The 17,409-nt window shown below is 31.9% G+C and overlaps 1 protein-coding gene across 1 annotated transcript; it reads right to left on the bottom strand.

The window, feature by feature from the left end:
- Nucleotides 1-13,746: 13,746 nt before the first annotated feature.
- On the bottom strand, nucleotides 13,747-16,472 carry LOC149169619 (NAC domain-containing protein 1-like). Its single transcript, XM_089428752.1, has 3 exons — nucleotides 16,227-16,472; nucleotides 15,845-16,134; nucleotides 13,747-14,585 (listed from the first exon to the last, which is right to left on the bottom strand). Exons 1-3 carry the CDS (start codon nucleotides 16,432-16,434, stop codon nucleotides 14,049-14,051), a joined length of 1,035 nt encoding a protein of 344 aa, XP_089284878.1. The 5' UTR covers nucleotides 16,435-16,472; the 3' UTR covers nucleotides 13,747-14,048.
- Nucleotides 16,473-17,409: the final 937 nt, after the last annotated feature.

The raw sequence follows: 17,409 nt of genomic DNA, 5'->3' as shown, positions 1-17,409 counted from the left end.
AGTTGAGATGGGGCCACCAATCCAAGGGTATGTTCGCTATCAAGGAAGCCTATGGTATTTTGGAAAATCACATAGAATTTCCAAAAAAGCCCCTTTGAAGAAAGATCCAAGAGCATGAATAAGACTTTGAAATTATTTCCAAAGTTTCAGAACACATGTCCAGAAAATGTTCAGAGATTATATGACTATGATTTTCGAGTAGAGGAATGTTAAAAAATGATATGACTATTGTTTTATACGGAATAAACATGACGAAGAGCATGATTCTTACAATGGCCCTCCTAATAAAAACTCCAAACAAGTGTATCTTCAAATATAATAGGGAAGAGTAAAAAACGATTTTATCAAGATCGCTGGATCAAGCTGACTCTTAGAGCTTGCAGCTGAATTATAGCAAAATTAAATTTTTGAATGAACAACAGGTGAAATAAAGAACATGTGAATGACCACCATACTTATACCACAAGGAATTGTTTGCAGAAGGTTATATATATCGGCATTGAACATGGGAAACAACCTTTATAAAATTTAGATAGCAAATAAAGCATTATCTCAATACAAAAATCATGTATCGGTGGTCAAAATATATACATTCAAGTTTCAGCCCACCTCACTGAAAGTAACATCATGGGTGCAATCTGCAGCGAAACAAAGACTCTCGTGTCCGTAGATGCAGAGAAATTTGCAAAGTGAAACACTAAGAACAAAGCATTACAACTGAATGTCCTTCTCTGTGTTTCCCATTTAAATGGCATTGATGAAATGTGATGGACATAGACCTCTTTCCTGGGAAATCATGAAGCCTAACATGAACAAGCCGAACGGGCAACAAGTGAAACATGAAAACAAATAGTTTCACTAAATTCATTTAAAATTTTATTCAATCTGTTTTCAAGATGGTTAATAAATTACAATAAATTCAAATGGTTTATAATAAACCAACAAAAAAAACATATATATATATATATATTCTTTTACTAAAGGAATGTTGTGAACAGGTTAGGTTAGCTGAAAAACATATATATATATATATATATTCTTTTACTAAAGGAATGTTGTGAACAGGTTAGGTTAGCTTGGGGAAGATGTTAGTAATAGTTTTATTAATTTATATAGAAAATAATTATTTTAATAATATTTTTCAATTCTATTTATTTATTTTTTATTCATCTTTATATTTTTTTAATATGATTTTTTTTATTTATATCATATACATTTAAATTATATAGATTTATATATTTATAAACAATTATAATAGAAGTATAATATTTTAATAAAATACAGAAGTTAAATATATAAAGGAATCATATGTAAATTCAAAAGTTATTTAATATTAAAAAAATATTTTAATATTTAAATTTGTTGTCATTTATTTGTTATATATATGTGTGTGAATTTTCATTTTTATTATATATTTTAAATTATCTGAATTTATATATTTATAAATATTTATAATAAATGGGTATTATTTCAATAAAATATAAAACTAATCTATAAAAGAAAATATGTAAATTGAAAAAATATTTTAATTTTAAAATTTTAATTTAATTTATTATTTTATGTATGTATTTGTTAATTTTTATTTATATCATATATTCTTAAATTACATAAATTTATATATTTATAAACAAAAAATACATACATTCCAAAACACTTTGAGATTAAAGAATATGTCAATTGTGCTATATTAAGAGGGTTAAAAATGAAAAACACTTTCTCTTAGATTTTTTAGGCTTTTAGTGTAAAATGCTTATCTCCCACCTCTTCAATCATAGATATAAAATATTAAAAAAAATCTCAATTAATCTCTTTCTTTCTTAAGGTCCAATAGGCTTCTTTGGTCTTAGTGGATGTTAATCATAATCATCATTATTAAAAAAATATTTGATTCTTTAAATTTCATTATCATTTATTATTCTTTAATGTATACGTTATTTTTTTATTTATACCATATACATTTAAATTATATAAGTTTATATATTTATAAAGAGTTATAATAGAAGTGTAACATTTCAATAAAAAATGAAAGTTAAATATATAATATTTTAATCTTAAATTTTGTTGTAATATATATATATATATATATATATATATATATATATATATATATATATATATGTGGTTGTCGTGTGTTGGTTTTTTAATATATGTATGTTAATTTTTTATTTATATCATATGCATTTAGATTATATAAATTTAAAAATATAATATTTTAATTTATTATTTTATAATTTGTTTGTTAAATTTTTATTTATATTATATATAGTTAAATTATATAAATTTATATATTTATAAATAGTTATAATAGAAGTGAAATATTTTAATAAAATATAGAAATTAAATGTATAAAAAAACATATAAATTAAAAAATATAATTTCTTATTTATGAATAATTATTTATATTATACACACTTAATTAATAAATTTATATATTTATAAATAGTTATAATAAAAGTGTAATAGTTCAATAAAATACAAAATTTAATCATCAGGACCACCAGATGAAGAGAGAGACAATGAAAAAATTTAAAAGTTAAATATGTAAAAAATAATATACATTTTATTTATTTATATATATATATATATATATATATATATATATATATATATATATATATATATTTCAATATAATATTTTAATTTTTAAATTTCATTGTTATTATATATATAAAAGAGAGAATTTTTATTTTATACCATACATAAATTATATAAATTTATATATTTGTAAAGAGATATAAAAGAAAGTATAATATTTTAATATTATGTAAAAATTAAATATATATAAAAGAAACATATACCTATTAAAAAATATTTAATCTTTAAATTTGGCTGTCATTTAATATTTTTGTATATATATATATAATCTAAGAATATATTTGTATCTTCACATTATATATTAGAAAGATTTACAATAGTTTCTGACATTATATATAAATGAGATACAACTATATATGCGATCATTTTTAAATTTCTTAATATGTTTAATTTAATATCAAATTTTATTGTGCCCACAGGGCTTTGGATTGATAGTGAATGGGTGCGCTGTTAAGGCACTCCTTGCGATAGGTCACTGGTTCAATTCCCCGTGGGTACTTAGTTTAGTCTTAACCTAGAAAAAAAAAAAATATCAAATTTTATTGTCAAAATTTCAATTGTCAATTTTTTGTTGAACTTTAAAGTCAACAAATTCAAACATGAAGGTGACTTAGGTTGTAAATATACCCTCCAATTTTTTTTATATCCCTTAGGAGGGTCATTTAAGAGCTCGAAATTCCCCTAACTAGTAGTTTATTTTATGTATTAAGTAATTTTATACATTAAGAAATTTGATCCATCTCCTTAATGATTTATAAATTTGGATTTATGTTGATTTATATTTAAAATATTATAACTTCTTTTCGAAACATTGGAATAATATTTCATAATTCACTTGTCAAATAGCATTGTCAATATAATAGAGAATTCTCTAATTTACTATTAGATATTGCTATTTTTTTAGCAATGATTGTTCTAATTAGTCCCCATTAGTATCCATATCTTTTTAAGTAGGAATCTATTCAAAATACTAAATTATATTGTAATTATTGTTGGTTTGGTGAATGTAAGTGTGAGTGTGAGTAACATCCTATGTGAGCATTGTCTCACCTCAGAGCTACATGTCATCTTCTTATCATTTTTTATTTCATATTTTTTTTTGGTATCAAACCAAGAGCGTGGATTGTAGAGTGGTGGTGAGTGACCTCTTGTCTTGTTTTGAGCGTAGAGGCTGAGCAATAATGTATTGGAGTGAGTTTGGTGTGGTAAAGAGAACCACTTGTATTATCATTATTAGAGGGATCCATTGTAGAAGAAAGAGACAAGGGTTTGACACACTTACCCATTAACCAAGTTTCGATTAGCCAAAGAAATGTTGCATTTGATTTAGAATTCGAAGGCGTTACAAGGACATCGAATACTAGTGATTGATATTCACTAGAAAGCGTAAGTGTAGAGCTTGTTCATTGGAGGAGAAATTGGCACCAAGTGTAGAGTTCATCTTATTGATCCGGTGGTGGAATGTCTAGCTTATTCATAGAAAGAGCGCATGATGTCTACGGTGTGAAGAAGTGGTGACGTTGTCCATCATAGTGGTGTGTTATATATTGAAGAGTGTGGGATCATAGGTCATGTGAGTTGTGTGTGTTGAAATTATAGGTTGGTGCCTCAGAGTGTTAAAGTCCTATATTTTCGAGAGACCTCAACGTGAACTGGAGTAAGTGTGGTGCAATGTAGGTTTGATGGCTATTATTTGGAACATGTGAATGAAAACGTGTGTTTTTAACTTTGTTTGTTGTATTGAGGAGAACTAGAGACGTTGGAGACCCAATTTTATGGCACATAATTGAACATTCAAAATATTTTGACATCATGTCATAAGCCAATCATTATTGCATACCTATTAATGGTTGCAATTATAAAAACTATTGATTGACCTGAATTTCGGGAAACATTTGTTTCAAAATGGATAATCTTTTGGAAAAACCATATCTAAAAAAAGAAAACAAGTTATATGGCACCAATTACATGAATTGGAATTTTAAAATGCAGACATTGATGGAAGGATATAATGTATTGTCATTAGCAAGCGGTGATGAAGTGAAGCTAGATGTCACAACAAGATTTATAGCTACATCAATTCAAGATTTGAAGAGATGAGAGAGTAAGGTGAAAGTGTTGCTAAGAATGTTTGTAAACGGAAACATTAGACCTCATATCAAAGATCTCAATACTTCTAAAAATATTTGGAAAATACTAAAAGATTATATATGTTGAAGAACATAAATTGAATATTGTCCCTAAAGAGTAAGTTATTTTTTGTTAAAATGGAATAAAATGAAAGACATTAAAAATAAACTTGGAGATATAGTTGAAATGGTATCTAGCACTGACCTAGCCACTATAACCTTAAATGGAATACTAGATGAGTACCATATATTCATTGTAGGTCTTGTGGTAAGGGAGAAAGATCTCAATTTTGATGAGTTAGCAGGTACTATAATCATGTATGAGAAAGGAAGAGGAAATAATATTAGGCTTCATATTTGATCTGGAGTTGATGGGAAAAGGGAAACCACTTTCTAAAGGAAATCCATTGGAAGGAAGTAAAGGAGGAAGGCCACCACATGGAAAGCCACCCTTTTCAAATCCACAACAAGTTATGACACCTTCAAAGGTTGATGTTAGAGTTAAATATCATTAATGTGGCATGTTTGGACATTATTCTATAGATTACATGAAAAGGAAGTATCATGAGTCAAAAAATAGAAACATAAGGTACACTGGTCATTTTATTGATAAAGGAGAACCAATGAATGATGGCTTTAAAAATATTAGACTATTTATTTCAGATGTTGCATTTCTTGCTAAAATATCTTATTGAAACACATGGATTATTGATTTTGGAGCCTCCATCCATATGTCTTGTAATAAGCACTAGTGTGAAAATTTTCATGAAACTAATAATAGTGAAAACATATACCTAGGGGATGATCATTCAGACCAAATTATAGGGTATGGTGATGTATATGTGACATTACCAAAAATGGTTGTGTTAAAATAGATTCACAATGAGATGTATGCTCTTGGTATTAATAAGAACCTAATCTTAGTTTCTCCAATAACATAATAGGATTTGAAGGTAGAATTTGTAAAGTCACATTGTGTGGTGAAATATATGTAGGGTCACTTCAAGGTTATTGCAACAAGAGCTAGAGTTGGAGGTTTATTCAAGCTTGATGTAACAAGAAAAATTCATGAAGCCTTGGCATCCACAACCATGATAACAAAATTTATTTCGCATCAAAGATATTACCACCTTAATTATCATGATTTCTTTCTACTTCAAACATAAGTAATGGTGGAATGACTTATAATGCTTAAAAATGAACCCTTTGCATGTGAAGGTTGTGCATTATGGAATATTCATAGGGAAGGGTTCCATACTCATACATATAGAATAAAATGGGTATTCTTAAATTTGTTCATACAAATGTGTGTGGTCCTATGCATAAAATATCATTAGGTGGAGCATATTATTTCTTGATCTTTATTGATAATTATACAGAATATTCATTGTTTTATTTCATGAGAAAGAAAAGTGGTTTATTTGAATACTTTAAAGAATTCAAAAACCTAGTTGAGAAGAAAATAAGAAAATACATGAAGATCCTCTAATTATATAGAGGGGGGAATATAATTCAAGTTCATTTATCAAGTACTTCAAAGTCCATGGAATTGTACAACAATACATGTTACCACATACTTCGTAGAATAATAGAGTTGCTAAAAGGAAGAACACAACCTAGTAGAAAGTGAAAGAACCGTGTTAACAGGTGAAAACCTTACTAATGCTTTATGGCTAAAGCTGTTAGTACTATTATTTATTTGAAAATAGAAGTCCAACTAAAATTTTAGATCATAAGACTCTTTTTAAATCTATTTATAGTTATAAGCCAACAACAAACCATTTAAGAATATTTGGAAGCAAATAATTTTCTCATGTTCTCAAATAAGATAGGATAAAACTTGATGCAAAAGCTATCAAGTGTGTTTTCATCAGTCATTGTTCTCATCATAAAGCATATAAGTTATTTGATTCTTGTACACATAAATATTTTGCGAGTAGAGATGTGTTATTTTATGATCATGCAGATGAAGGCCTTAACAGGGACAATTATGATGCGTGGCATATTCCTTATAATTATTATGATGCCAAAAAGGAAGCAACTCATAAGAAAGAAAAATATAAGAGGAAGAATCTAGTGACATGGACACCTATAATAGCCATAACACACCAAGAGAAGGAGACGATCGACCACAAAGGAGAAGATATCAAATCAGTGTAGGATTAAGGAGGTTGTCACATCGAATTCAACCACCACTAAGGTATAAATAGTATGCCTTGATGACTGAAGTAAGGAATGCCATAGAACCTTTGACAAACTAATCAGCATAAAAAATGGACATTTGCAATGAAGGAAGAATACGAGTCCATAATGAAAAATGATACTTGGTAATTTAATGAATTTTCTGAAAAATAAAGTACCCAAAGGATATAAATGGTTATGCAAACCCAAATTTAATGTGGATGGATGTGTAGATAAATATAAAGGTAGGTTGGCTACAAAAGGTTACTTAGAAAAAGAGGGAATTGGTTATGAAGAAACCTTTGCACATGTACCTAAGGTAAACACAATTAGAGTAATGATTGCATTAGCTACAAAATATAGTTGGAAACTACATAAGGTAGATGTTAAATATGTTTTTCTTAATGGGGAGCTAAAATAAGAAGCACATCTTGTTCAGCTAGAAGGATTTGTAAATAAGGGTCAAGAGCATATTATTTGCACATTAAAAAAAGAATTATATGAATTGAAATAGACATCAAGACCATGGTATGTGAATATTGAATCTTTCTTTCTTGAGAAAGGTTATATGAAAAGCAAGAGTTACCCTAACACGTATATCAAGTCAGATCGAAAGGGGTATGTTGCTATGATTTCTATATATATTGATGATCTTATTATAACAAGAAATTTGTCTAAGTTGATGGATGAAATTAAAATACAATTTTCATAGGTTCCTGAAATGAAAGATCTCAATGAATTTCATTATTTCTTAGTTACTGAAATATGGAGAAAATTTGGTCAGACATTGGTTACACATAGAACATTTATAACAAAGCTAATGAAAATGTTTTATATGGATCAATGTAAAGTAGTTTCAATTCATTTAAAGCAAAATTCCAAACTCCATAGTGATGATGAGATAAGAGAGGTGGATAGTGCACCGTATCGACAATTAGTGGAAAGAATAAACTATCTCACTACAACCAGGATAGACTTAACATATTCAGTGAGCATCTTAAATCAATTCATGGCCAAGAATCTTGAAATAAATTGGAAAGAATCGAAGAGATTCCTTCGGCATATGAAAGGGACTATTAATTTTGGTCTTAAATATATTGATTATGTTGATGTTCAGTGCAAAAGTAATTATATTTTAGATTGGTTTGAAAATCCTACTAACAAAATACTAAATTCAAGATATGTATTTATACTTGGATCCAGGATTGCATCTTAGAGAAGTAAGAAACAACCAATTGTTTCTTTGTGATCAACTAAAACTGAGTAGAAATTTTTGTGAAGTGCTACTTATGAACATGTTTGGTTGAGGCGAGTTCTAGAATATGTGGGAGAAGAACAAAAAAATTCAACAATTATCAAATGTGATAATCAAATATCTATCAAACTAGCCAATAATCTTGCATACCATGCAAGATCGAAACACATTGAAAATCACAATCATTTTATTAGGGAAAAGATGCAGTCAATGGAAAGTGATTTCATTAATTGTAATATGAATGAAAATTATGTGGTTGACATATTTACAAAACCTCTTATAAAGAAAATATTGAAATATGTAGGAATTAGTTAGGTGTGGTAAGAACACATTTCTCCATTATGGGAGAGTGTTAGAATAAGGGAGAATTCCATAATTTACTATTACTAGAGATCGTTATGTTTTGTTAGAGTTTTGTTAGGATTGATTTTCCTAATTAGTACTCATTAGTTTCTAGATCCTATTTTCTAAGAATATGTTCAAACTACTAAACTATATTGTAATTCTATAAATGTATTTGATTGCTAGTTTGATGAATATAAGTGTTAGTGTGAGTAGTCTCGAGTGTGAGCATTGTCTCGCTTGAGAGATGCAACTCATCTTCCAATGATTTTGTCTTCCATAATTTCTATTTGGGGAAATCAATGGTGCCTACTATATTGTGAATGTAACCTAGCTCATTACCTTTATTCAAGGAAAACCACATCACTTGGAATTAGCAAGCCTAAAATATATCAAAAAGTAAATTTAGTAAAACTTCAAACATTCTTCTCTATAATTTTATAATTTGAAAATTTTCAATATAATTATTTTTATTTATTTAAAATTTTGAAAATATTTATAGCGACATGAAACTCTAGTTTCTTTAATTTTTTTTCCTTCAAAATGAAAATTTATGTATCACTTTGGATATTACATACATTGAACCATATGATTCAGATGTGTTGTTTTTTTCAATTTTAACTAATAGGGTGTCATTCGCGATACAATAAGGTGTTGTTTTTATTTTTATCTTTTTCTGGCAAAAAAGACATCTAGGGAATTTTTATTGTGTAGATTAGACAACTCAAACAAAACCCTACTAGATTTGTCAATGTTTGTAGTTAGAGTAGGTATTTTTTAACATAGCTAAGTGTCTAGTCTTGTAGAAGTAACCCAAAGTCTCTTTAGGATACTTTCTCAAGTGTTTAACAAGTTTCTTTCATAACTTACCCTAAGTATAAATGACGAAAAACTCATAATTAATTATGTTGGCTATTGAGATAAATAAATATGGGAATAATTACTTATTTAATTTAGTGATCATGTTTTAATCTCAACCATTGATCTTAAGTGAGGCGAGATGTAATCTTGGCCATTTATCACTTTGGATATTAGGGTTAGGGACTTAGCTCAATGAATACTTATAAAATAAAGGTTAATGAGAGGAGAAAGACACACCATACAGTGGCATAAGTCACTGAGAAAAATATTTTCTCAAGTGAGGAGTGAGATACTCAACTGCGTCAAGTACTAAGGTTATAGGAGATCCAAATCAACCAAGTAGATCAAGTACAAATCTAGGGCTTCCTCTGCTAGATTAGATCTATAGTATGTTATAAATGTATTTTCCTGAGTTTAGCCATTATCTTAGGAGGTGAGCCCAAGTAGGTTCATGTTATTTAATTTGATGAAAAAACTATTGGGAAAATTTTGTATCAGTCACATGTGATTAATATTAGTTGTGTATTTTTGCTTCCATTAAATAGTTGTGTTAAGAAACTAGTTGTAATTTTAGTTAGCAAATATAGGATAAATATGGTAGGAATTAATTTCCATGTGCTAGATTCAAAGCTTAACAATGTATCAGAGTGTGAACTATGATAAACTATTCTAAAGAATATGCTAGGTGTCGAGATCATACAAGTAATCCAAAAACTAGGTTCAACTATGATCACATGAGGGATGTGTTTTTTCTCTAGGAAAAGAAGAAGACAATTTTACAAAGGCCATACATTGTATGATAGCCAAGGACCCTTTTTTGGCTAAAAAATCCATACATCTAGATGAAAATATTAAAAAAAAGGAGAAGATAAAGTTTAAAATACAATTAAAAAAATAAAATTAGAAAAGGAGCAAACCCTATGGGTCATTAATAAGTCACCAAACCACTATTAGGAAAAGGCATAACAAGGTTGCGACAAAGGTGGTTGGCATAGTTGAGGGAGCACATTCGCAACCAAGGGAATATTATATAGGAGTTGTGGGAACCAAGTAGGAGTCAAGCGATCAAATGATGTTGGGTATAGATTCTGAGGAGTAGGCATCAAAATAGTTGTGATTCCACTATGTCGAAAACTCATGGGTCAGAGCGTAAGAGTAGATAAGCATGTGAGAGTGTGAAGATATCGCTGACAGCCGATGAACACGATCAAGAAATAGCCACAACTAGAAAGCTAAGCATTGAGATGAAACACGGGATACATTGCAATTTGAGCCATGTGCAACGGTAAAGTTGTGTAGACTAGTTAGTAGGTTGATATGGTCAATCATGAGCTAGAAAACTATAACCAAATGGCCAAAATAGAACAAGCCACTGCTAGGGTTAAGAAGCCACGAACTAGGCTGGTAGTAGATAAATTATGGGAATCCAACATGGTTGATACTTATGGGAGTTTTTAGTTGGTAGAAGACTTAGAACAACCACTCAACATGGCAAGCAATGACAAGGCTAGAAAAGATGAAAAAGGGTGTGACAACAAGTGCACAGACAAGTTGTTGTGTATAAATCATCAAGGACGAGATGTATAGGGTCAACAAGCTGGTGAAGGTGTTGTGAGGCCTGGAATTTTTTTAGTAATAACATATTTTGCAGTTGAGATCTAGTTGAGATTATTGCAAAGGGTATTTTGTTTGAAGGGAAGTTGGATGGAGCCTCAAATTTTTCGCTTTAGGCTGCTAGGGTCACCTTCGTTTTCAATGAAAAATTATTCCTAGGAGATTATTGAAGGTGATCCCAAATTCAACAAATGACAATCAGAAGGACACCCTAACTAGGAGATAAATGCATAAAGGGTACTCTTGGATGTGGTGAAAGACCATTTGATTCCTCACTTATTTGAGAAGAAGCCAACCAAGGAGATGTTAGACGCTTTGGTGGGTATATACTAGAGAAATTCCATTAACAAGAAGATAGTGTTGAGGGACAAACATTGGTCTACACATATGGCTAGATCTGACTCAGTGACATGTCACCTAATGAAGACCACTAGATCAATGATCAACTTGCAATGATGGGGGGGAATTTGGATGATGCGGAGTTAGTAAATGTGGTGCTAAATGGCTTTTGAGAGACATGTGATCCATTGGTCAAAGGATTATGTGTTTGAGAGAACTATCCCTCATTTTATAGGTTATGGGATGACTGCATCTAGGAGGATATAAGGGAGAAGTCAAAAGCCAAGGATATCATGCAAGAAGGTGGTGAGTACCTTGCTCATGTCTGTAGGACAATGAAAATCAAGGGAAAAGGTTCAAGCAGGAGTGAGGACTGAAACTCACCACTGAATAAGAAGGAATTGACTAAAGTCAAGTGTTTTGCATGTCACAAGACAAGACACTATGATACTACGCTTCATAGTGTCCAACAAGGATGAATAGTGGAAAAGGTATGTGATCAACTATAGTTTTGTCGATAAAAGTTTAGGTGGAAGAGTTTGTCAGGAAGGTTGAAACAAAATTATCACTTGTGTTCAACTTTTCCTTGAACATCATACTAGCTAGTGTGTGGCTATTAGATAGTGGAGCCGCACGACATAGTATACGACCACAAGAGTTATCTGATAGCTTAATAGAATGGTACTTGGAGTTGCATGTGGAGATTAGTGCTTATACAAAACATGCAGTGAAGGGAGTTGGGATAGTGTCATTCTAGTTGGTGTCACGAGGCATGTTAAAAGTGAACGATGTGATATGGATGTTGGAACTTAAGAGAAGTTTTCTCTTAATCTCTATTGTAGAGAATACGAGTTTTATTAGTGTTCTAAGACGAACATGCACCGAACAGACCCATGGGATCTAGGTCAAACAATAAACATATCATTGGAGATATAGAGGGAAAATAGGCTAAAGAGCCAACCTATTTAAACCATGGAAAGGTGCAGAACAATGATAGAAAAAAGGACTGGGAAGCTCTAAAGGTTGGGTGGTTTAGTGGTTTAGGTGGGAAGGACTGGTCAACATATCCTTCCAAGTCTGACAGAAAGGCCTCATGGTATGAGATGAATTAAGAAAATGTTCAAGGGTGGGAGGTTTTTAGGAACAAGCCCAAAGGGAGTAGGTCTTCAAGGGTGATTCTGAGCTAGGTGGCAAGGAAGCCTTCTAGTTCAAAGGAGGCCATCATGGCAGTGGATGTGGTTCTCGGATCAGAGCTAGTTCTAGGTGGCAGAAGTACCTCCATGGCTTAGAGGGAATGTTGTTGTTTGTAGCTCAGGTAGGTACTTTCATGTAGGCTTAATTTTATAGGCATGAAAAAGTTACTCAAAGTCTCCTCAGGATACTTGCTTAACTATTGAATAAACTTCTTTTGTAACTTAGCCTAATTCTAACTTCGGGAAATCACATAATTAATTATGTTGGTTATTGAGTGTTTTTTTAGGATAAGTAAAGCATTTACTTTAGTGATTATGTTTTAATCTTAGCCATTCATCTCAAGTGAGGGAAGATCTAATTTCGGTAATCTATCACTTTGGATAGTAGGGTTACAGATTTAGCTCAATGAAAAATTATTAAAGCAAGGCTAAGGAGAGGAGAAAGATACACTATACAGTAGCAAAATCCATTAAGAAAGAGATTTTCTCAAGTGGGGAATGAGATACTCAAGTGTGTTGGGTTCAATGAACGTGCGAGGGTGTAGCATACAAAATCCAGATCACCCAAGAAAATCAATGATAGATTTAGGGCTTGATCAATTGGATCAGATTTATGGTATGTTTTAAATGTATTTTCTTGAGTTGGTCCAATATCCTAAGACATGAGCCCAAGTAGCATCAAATTATTATTTTAATGAAGAATTGATAATTAGACATAATTTATGTGTCGCATGTCATTAAAATTGATTCAACAATTATACTTTGGTTGAATAATTGTTAATTAGACATAATTTATGTGTCACATGTCATTGAAATTGATTCAGCAATTATACTTTGGTTGAATAATTGTTAAAAACGTTGTTGTGCTTGTAATGAGTATATATGACAAATCTCTTAGAAATTGGTTATTAAGTAGCAGGTTAAAATCTAATAAAATTAGGATAAAATTGATAGAAAAGTATACCAAATAAATAATAGTAAGTATAATTAGATTTATCTATTAAGTTATTTAAGGGTAGTCTAAGTTATTAGCTCAAGACATACGAGCTTAAAAATTATATTCAAAGAAAAAAACTTAGTGAGTTTCATCTCAAAACAGCTTCCTTTATAGGGAAAATGAACTTTCCCCTTGAAGAAACATCATTTATTATTGGGCACCTAATTCATAAGAGTTGAGTTGGTGTGCGGGAAGTCCAACTGACAACAACCATGGAAATCCAAAAAACTTCTTGAAAGATGACAACCAATGAACAATGTATTTATATGTCTCTTGTGAATAATATTTAAATCACATGAATTATCGTAAATCTATCAATTGAGTCTGTATTTAACATGGTATCAAGCCAGTTCCTCTCAAAATGCCTCTGCCATCCAAAGCTGGTCGCAGCTGAGTTGAGAGGCCAGCCAGTGTCTAACTGCTAAAATTAACGCGCCCCGTTGTTTGACTATGTACATACACAACATAATTTATTAGCAGAGAAATCCCTTCCACGTCAAACCAAACACAATCAGCACAACTGTAACAAAAATAACCCATAGCTATCCATCGTCAAACGACGACCACATGTTCCCTGCCGGCAATGGCCATGGCGGCGTTTCGGTGTTCAAGTTTTCGTTGAAGGGCAGTCGAAACATGTGCGGATCGGCTACTGCCGCTGCCCCGTATGGATTCGAAGATTGAGGCTGTGATGACAAGGCCGGATTCAGAGTATTCTGCCTCTTGGCCAGGGAGACGGAGGAGACTTCATCGCCGTTGAAACCAATCGTCATTGACAGGTGGCTTCTGTTCTCCGAGGAATTTAGCTTCTGGGGCACTACATGGAGATTAGATGAAGGCTCCACGTAAGACCGGGACGCCTTGGAATCTGACCTGGCATGGGTAAGAAAGCTCTCCATAGAGGTACCCTCGCCCAGAAGCAGCCTAGAGAAGGAACCGAATTTGGGCATTGCGGATTTTTGTCGGGCACGCTGCACGTCAGCAGCTGACGGTGACGGGGTCTCCAGCTCCGGGCACAAGGCCACCCTCGGAGAATGACTCAGTTTCTTGTAGATTCGGCACAGCACCCAATCGTCCAACTGAAACAAAACAAGCCATAACGATTAAATTGAAAGCCAACTAACTATGTAAAGAAGCAGCTGATAAATATGATTAAGCATCAATCAATTTAGAGGAGCTATCCAAATCCTTTACTTCAAATCCTATATTTAAATCAATTCACAAGAGTAAGCCAGACACTTTACCACAAATTCTATATTTAAGTAAATTAGTTTAATTATATAAATCAAGTTGCTAATAAATATGAATAAGAAATATAGTTTTCCTTAAAGCTGGAAAGTAACCATAAAAAATAATTAAATTATAATTTTGTTCTAAATAATCATTATTATTTAAAAAAAATTGTTTTGATAGATTGTACTCTCAGTGACAAAGTTAAAAGTTGCGTTAAAAGTCATTTGAATATTTTGTGTGGCATATGAAAATACAAAAAGAGACAATTCTATCAGATTAGCATAATTGGAGGACAATATCCATAGTATTGACCATTCTATCCAAAGGTTCTCCTCGGATGAGAGTAGTTTCCATTTGACTGCTTCCAATTTTAGTAGTTTTTTTGGTCAACTCATGTTGATGTATATCAAGGTCTAAGACAACTAACATGTTTTTATAAGTTTTTGTTTACAATATGCTCTAGCTAAACTAGGTTTCAACAACCTTAAGATTATGAACTTATGTTGGTGGTCTCGTTGACCTTTAACCAAATTAGATTTTTTTCAATCTATGTAATCCTCATTTAACTGACTGCAAAGTGCCTTATTCAAAAATAAAAATAAATTAAGTGAAAGACAAAAGTAACACAATTACTTTTTAGATAAATCTCAATTTACTATTCTCCATTTCATCAAGATACATTAGGTAATAATTATTGACTAATGATTAAATTAAAAATTTTAAAAACACTATTCCAAAATAAATATACTCCTAAAAATATTTTTGTCTATACAATTTATTTTAGCCATGGTAAATAGGTAATTCCTTTGACAAATCTAGGCCAGACATCTAATTAAACTTAGCCATTGCCACTATTATAACACTAAGAGTATATCCAATAACCCTCCATTCCATCAAAATATATCAGATTATCATTATTAATGATGATTAAATTACAATTTTAAAACATACTATTCGGAAAAAATATTTTCATACAAATGTTTTTGTCTATCAATTTGTTTTAAGTAATACCTAGCAAATCAGATATACCAAAAACTCATGACTTAAAAATAACATAAAATACACCGATAAAATATAAATATTATCATAAGGACATAATCCTTACCCGCAAAGATCTCTTTTTCTTGATAGGTAGGGTTTCAGCTAGGCGGTATTCATGCATAATCCAGTTGGTCTTCACGCCCTTAAGCGGCCTTCCTTTGTAAAACACCAGCGATTTCTTCACGCCCGCCCTCTGCGACGACGTGCTTCCGGACGTAATAACGATGGGTTTATCTGTTCCGGTAGCTTTCCAGTACCCGGACCCGGCGGCTCTGTTTGGCCGCTCTCCGTTGGGATATTTCCGGTCCCTCGGGCTGAAGAAATACCATTCATGCTCTCCGAAACACGCCTTCGCTGAAACAAAGTCAAAATTCTCAGAGAATGCAACACAAAAAACCAACGAATACCTATAGATAGTGGAAAATATATTTAACACCTAAACTCACCGGGCAGATCCCAGGGATCGTACTTGTACAGGTCAATCTCTGCGATAATTGAAGCGGGGAGAGGCGAACAGGAGACCTTGTTCTTCAGGTAATGGATGAGCAGCTCCTCATCTGTGGGATGAAATCTGAAGCCCGGGGGCAACTGTGGCAGCACCTCCTGCTGCGATTCCGATCCCTCCATTTTCATCGTGCCCATCGATTGCTTCATGATTGAAGCAAATGGAGACGAGGTGTTAGAAATCTTGGGGTGGAGAATCCCCCTCACTTTTAAGGTTGCTTCCGCCGGATCCTTCCAAATACGTCATTTTCCTCGGGCGCGGAGCACTCAATCTAATGACCACTGGCACTCTGACACCTTCTTTGACACATCGGTTGACAGTGACAGGAACGTAGTATCCAAGGAAGCTTGAGAATGACCAACGCGGAGAGACCGCGCGCCCTTGGACTCAGGTTTTGGGTTGTTTAATTATCAGATTTTTGGAGTTTTTATTTGGAAGGTGGTCAAGTTGGGTTTGTTTAATTATTAGATTTTTTTTTGGATTTTCTATTTGGAACGTCCCTAAATTGTTCAGTGAAATTTTCATTTTTATTATTTGAATTGAGTTTTTTACATTAGTATGTTGGAAAACAGCGCAAACATTTTAATCAAGAGAAATTCATAATTCAAACTTGTGATTTGGACAAATTTCTGCACAATTCTAGCAAATTCCTGCAAAATTTTAACAACCAAAAAATTACCAAAATTCTAAAAGGTAGACTTTGGCCGAGTTTGGTGCTCAGAGATGCTAGAGAATCCATTGTAACTGCGATGTGCACGTTGGGCTGTGAATGGTATATTAACACGTCTGCTGATAGCGACATATTGTATGGATGAAGATTCCTCGTCCATGGCTCGCCATTTCCTTTCACAGTCCTTTCTTCACACGTTGCTGTCATTCTCAATATTATCAATATTCCAGTTGGCCACATTGCTATTCTTTTTTTTATTATTATAACAATGTACACTTTGCCGGCGTTATTGAAATATCCACACTTGTTACTGGTTGTGAGTGTGAAATATTTGACTTTACTTATTGGTGGTATAAGGTTAGCTAGAATATTCCAAATTTTACTCTTTTCGCGGTGTAACTTCTAAATATGAAATATTTTAATTTGAAAAAAAGCATTTAAACCCTGATTCGAT

This window comes from Pinus tabuliformis, chromosome 4_2 (genome assembly GCF_031772625.1).
Source record: "Pinus tabuliformis cultivar Carrire ecotype Pingquan chromosome 4_2, CPIR1, whole genome shotgun sequence".
Classification (NCBI taxonomy): Eukaryota; Viridiplantae; Streptophyta; class Pinopsida; order Pinales; family Pinaceae; genus Pinus; species Pinus tabuliformis.
Note: the sequence above shows the minus strand (reverse complement) of the source record. Positions and strands in the feature narration are given on the sequence as shown.